This window comes from Triticum dicoccoides, chromosome 5A (genome assembly GCF_002162155.2).
Source record: "Triticum dicoccoides isolate Atlit2015 ecotype Zavitan chromosome 5A, WEW_v2.0, whole genome shotgun sequence".
Lineage (NCBI taxonomy): Eukaryota > Viridiplantae > Streptophyta > Magnoliopsida > Poales > Poaceae > Triticum > Triticum dicoccoides.
Window position 1 is genome coordinate 550,250,002 of NC_041388.1, and position 5,242 is coordinate 550,255,243.

General features: G+C 54.5%; 1 protein-coding gene across 1 annotated transcript; it reads left to right on the forward strand.

The window, feature by feature from the left end:
• The first annotated feature begins 406 nt into the window (after positions 1-406).
• LOC119297815 (thaumatin-like protein 1b) lies at positions 407-2,117 on the forward strand. The gene has a single exon (XM_037575453.1). The coding sequence runs from the start codon at positions 467-469 to the stop codon at positions 1,316-1,318; it is 852 nt and encodes a 283-aa protein (XP_037431350.1). The 5' UTR covers positions 407-466; the 3' UTR covers positions 1,319-2,117.
• Positions 2,118-5,242: the final 3,125 nt, after the last annotated feature.

The following is a 5,242-nucleotide window of genomic DNA, read 5'->3' on the forward strand; positions in this document are numbered from 1 at the left end:
CCCACCAAGGTTCAAATTCTGGTGCTCGCATTTATTCCTGGATGCATACGGCGACTTCGTAAATTTCAAGATGATATACCGGTTCAGTCTTTCGGAGGTGTTCATAAGGGTAGAGTGTGCGTGTGTGCGTTCATACTGATGAGTGTATGTGCGTGTATGCTTGTGTCTGTGCTGTGTTCAAAAAAATTAATTCCACACAAAAATGCAATCCGGTTTTTCTCCTCCACGCAGGCACCACCTATCACCTATCCCGTCTATCTACCTACCTACCTACCTACTCATGTGGTTCATAGATAGTCTCGTGCGTGCATGACATGTACGCCCCTACTTGCTTCTTGTAGGTCGGCACGCACTACTATAAATTTGACGAGATAGATGGATGGATCGATCAATCGATCGAGGTGTTTCTCCGTTCATCCTATCTTGGCTGCTTCCTGTGACCGGCCTTCTCGTCTCCAACTGACTGATGATGCCCATGGTCGCCGCCGGCGATAAAGGCAGCCATGGAGCTTCTTCCACCTGCAGCATGTGCAGGCAGCTGACCAAACTCTTTCCTCTCCACCTGGTCATCGTCCTTCTCCTCGGCGTCGCCACCAACGGTCGGCCGGAGGCGGCTGCGGCGAGGTCGTTCATCTTCCACAACGCGTGCGCGCACCCGGTGTGGGTGGGCGCTCTCAACGGCGCCACATCGCCGCGGCTCGCCCGCACCGGCTTCTACCTCGCCTCCGGCGCCACGGACGCCGTCGCCGCCCCGTCCTCCGGCGCCTGGTCCGGCAACTTCTGGGCGCGCACCGGCTGCGCCGTCGACGCCTCCACGGGCCGCCTCGCCTGCGCCACCGCCGACTGTGGCACCGGCGATGTCGCCTGCGCCGGCCGCGGGCCCGCCCCGCCCGTCACGCTCGCTGAGATCACCCTCGCCGCCCCGGGCGGAGGAGGCCAGGACTTCTACGACGTCAGCCTCGTCGACGGCTTCAACCTGCCCCTCTCCATCGCGCCCGACAACAATGGGGACGGCGGTGCCTGCCGCGCCGCGGCGTGCGCGGGCGACGTGAACGCGGTCTGCCCGTCGGACCTGCGCGTGGTGTCCGGCTCCGGCGAGGTGGTGGCGTGCAAGAGCGCGTGCAACGCCTACGGCAGCGCGCGCTACTGCTGCACTGGCGACTACGGCACGCCGGCGAAGTGCGGGCCCACGAACTACTCGCGGGTATTCAAGGCCGCCTGCCCGGCCGCCTACAGCTACGCCTACGACGACGCCAGCTCCACCTTCACCTGCGCCGGCGCCGCCAGCTACCACATCACCTTCTGTCCCGTCACCTGATTAATGGCACACCCAATTCGTTCATTAACTATACAGTAAAAATTACTCTATCACACGAAGTTTATTTTCTTCATTGAGAAAAAAGTATACAAAGTAGAAAAAGGAAGTATAAATATGCAATTTTTTCTTCTTTGGTGCAAGAATGCGTACAACGGAGATTTATTTCCTTAGAGCAACACCAATAGCTCCTGTCAAAAACTTTTCATAAAAGTCATTTTGGGATGATCGTATAATTTAGGAGAAATACAACTACATTTCACAGTTCCTGTAAACTTATTTTTCGTAAATCAATTTTAGCCCCTATCTCATAATCTGATCATCGTGGCCCACTTGCCAGTGACCCAACGACAAAAGAACAGCGACAAGCGCGCGTGGTATAGGGGTGCTGCCGACGAACATGTGCTCACCTTCGGCCATATCCCGTCGTGCGGGTGCGGGCGCTCGGACGCCCGCAGCAAACCACGTTGAATAGTGTTGGTGGCAATGTCGGGGTTAAAATCGACGATGCCGAGTGGCGACGGTCCGAGCGTCGTGCCGCAAGGGAGGTAACAGGAGGACGCATCAGTCGTCTTGGACGTGTCTAGAAGGTCAGATTTGTAGCGGTGGAGACGAGGAAGCGGGCAACAGAGGTTGGGGCTTGCCGGCAGCGACCATCTTTGACAACGGCAGTGCGGCCTCGCAGTGGCGGCGGTGCTAGGATATCCGAGTGTGAAAGTTCATGCGGTTTTAGCCCGCCAAAATTACACGGAAAGATTATCTTTTCATCAATGTGAGGAAAGTTGAGGGGCTATTACACATGCTTGGGTAAAAAAATATTGGGTTAACCGGAGTTGTCGGGGCTATTTTTGCCTCAACATCCTATAAAATGGTGCCGCACTCGGAAAATGATGGCATGAATAATTACTGATGATGTCATTAACTTGTGATCCTAACCAGGGGCATAGCCAGGCTCCAGGCTACCAGGGCCATGGCCTGGGGCATGCCAACTCGCTCCTTTCTTGACTGTAACTACATAATCACAGTTTGACTCTGTTTATTGCTGTAGCAATGATGTTGGCCCGGGGCTTGTCTCTGTTAGCTTGATCTTTCTACCGTTCGAACCCAACGGGTCGAACGGGCCCCTGACTCGCGCCCTGATTAGGGGCGCCCAACCAAACCATGGTTGATGGGCCCCTGTGACCCGCGCTATATAAACAAAGGTGAGGGCCGAGGCACGACTCAGGAGGTTGATCGTTACCACAAACCCCACCGACAATCCCTTCCGATTTAGGGTTAGCGCGGCGCTCACGGGAAGCTCCACCGCCGCCGCCATCCACTCTCTGCCATCACCGGCCACTACTTCACCATGGCCGGCTTTGGCACGGGAGTTCCTCATCTGGCCAAGGAGAAGGTAATACCATAGTAATCCACCACGAAACCCTAAACCTAGCCGATCCATGGAGTTAACAATGGTATCAGCCAGATCGGTTTAGGATTTTTGGTAGGAAAAAGAAACGGGAGTTCCAATCCCGCAAATATAATCCCCTCCCAAAGAACCCTAAACCCAACAGAAAAAAGAGGGCAAAGAAAAGTTGTGCCGCCGCAAGGCCGCACCGTTCCTCTCGATCCCGAATCGCATCGTCATGCCGAGGATCCAGGACGAAGAACACTACCCCGAAAGGGGCAAAGGGCACCACCACCGAGCCGCTTGACGGCGACGCACTCTCCTTCGGGAGCTCGCGCGCGCCGGCAAGGGGGGCGGGGGCGGCGCCGCCGCATATGAGGTTCGCACCTCTCTCTCTCGGTGTTGCTAGAAGAGGGAGGAGAGGGAATGGGGAAAAGAGCAGAAAAGGAAAGGGCGGCGCAGCGCGCCGCTGTGGCGGTCAACGCCGTCGCTGCCGACCGGCCTGGCGAGAACGCCGCGAGAAGCGGGCGGAGCTCGAGAAGGGGGAAGGAAACAGAGACGCGCGCGGCGCGGTGGCTTCCGCCGCCGCAGCCGGCGGCCAGGCCGGGCGGCCGGGGCGCATCCCCGTGCTTCCGCCGTCGAGAGAGAGAGCGAAGAGAGACGAAAGAGAAACAGAATGAGGCTAGGGTTTGGGCGAACCGCGTGGCACCGGTGTTTTTGTTCTGGCGACAGGCGCGGGCGACCGTCCGATCAAAGGGATGGCTAGGATGCAAACCCTGGCGCAGGGACAGGCCGGCTGGGCCGAAAGCAAAAGCAGACTGGGCTCAGGCCGGCGGCCCAGGCCGAATCCAGGTCGGTTCGCACAATGTGGCGCGCAGGGCAGGCCGCTGGGTCGAAAGGGGGACCCGACTGGGCCCAGGCCACCAGCAGCCACGCGCGCTGGACGAGGCCGCATTGTCGTGCTGGGCCGAGGCCGCAGCAACGCATGCCGGGCTCTGCTGCAGCTATTTTCTCTTTTTTTGATTGTTCAGAAAATAGAAAAGTTTCTAAAAAGAATAGAAATGTTCATGAATTTTTGCAAAGGAAATTAGAAAAGTTCATGATTTCTTATTCGGTCAAAGAAAAGTTTCTGTAAAATAGTAAAAATTTCATGAATTTTTATTCATGTTTTTCCGCTGTGTAAATAATTAATAGTGCTCTTTAACAAAAGTTTCGACAGAATTAAGTTTTTAAGAGCATGTTAAAGTGATTATTAAAATGAATATGGTTATGTTATTTTTATGACCAACTTTGTTAATAACATGATCATGTTTTATTGTTGAAATTTAAAGGTGCATTTATTTCTAATTTGATTGTGGCGGTGGTGGTGGCCGTCTGTCGAGAGAGAGAGAGAGAGAGAGAGCGAAGAGTGACGAAAGAGAAACGGAATGAGGCTAGGGTTTGGGCGAACCGCGCAGCGCCGGCGTTTTTGTTCTGGCGACAGGCGCGGGCGACCGTCCGATCAAAGGGATGGCTAGGATGCAAACCCTAGCGCAGGGACAGGCCGGCTGGGCCGAAAGCAAAAGCAGACTGGGCTCAGGCCGGCGGCCCAGGCTGAATCCAAGTCGGTTCGCGCAACGTGGCGCCCAGGGCAGGCCGCTGGGCCGAAAGAGGGACCCAAGTGGGCCCAGGCCACCAGCAGCCGCGCGCGCTGGACGAGGCCGCAGCCTCGTGCTGGGCCGAGGCCGCAGCAACGCGTCTCGGGCTCTGCTGCAGCTATTTTCTCTTTTTTTGATTGTTCAGAAAATAGAAAAGTTTCTGAAAAGAATAGAAATGTTCATGAATTTTTGCAAAGGAAATTAGAAAAGTTCATGATTTCTTATTCGGTCAAAGAAAAGTTTCTGTAAAATAGTAAAAGGTTCATGAATTTTTATTCATGTTTTTCCGCTGCGTAAATAATTAATAGTGCTCTTTAACAAAAAATTTGATAGAATTAAGTTTTTAAGAGCATGTTAAAGTGATTATTAAAATGAATAGGATTATGTTATTTTTATGACCAACGTTGTTAATAACATGATCATGTTTTATTATTGAAATTTAAAGGTGCATTTATTTCTAATTTGATTGCGGTGGTGGTGGTGGCCGTCCATCGAGAGAGAGAGCGAAGAGAGACAAAAGAGAAACAGAATGAGGCTAGGGTTTGGGCGAACCGCGCGGCGCCGGCGTTTTTGTTCTTGCGACAGGCGCGGGCAACCGTCCGATCAAAGGGATGGCTAGGATGCAAACCCTAGTGCAGGGACAGGCCGGCTGGGCTGAAAGAAAAAGAAGACTGGGCGCAGGCCGGCGGCCCAGGCCGAATCTAGGTCGGTTCGTGCAACGTGGCGCGCAGGCAGGCCGCTGGGCCGAAAGGGGACCCGACTAGGCCCAAGCCAACAGCAGCCGCGCGCGCTGGACGAGGCCGCGGCCTCGTTCTGGGCCGAGGCCGCAGCAATGCGCGCCAGGCTCTGCTGCAGCTATTTTCTCTTTATTTGATTGTTCAGAAAATAGAAAAGTTTCTGAAA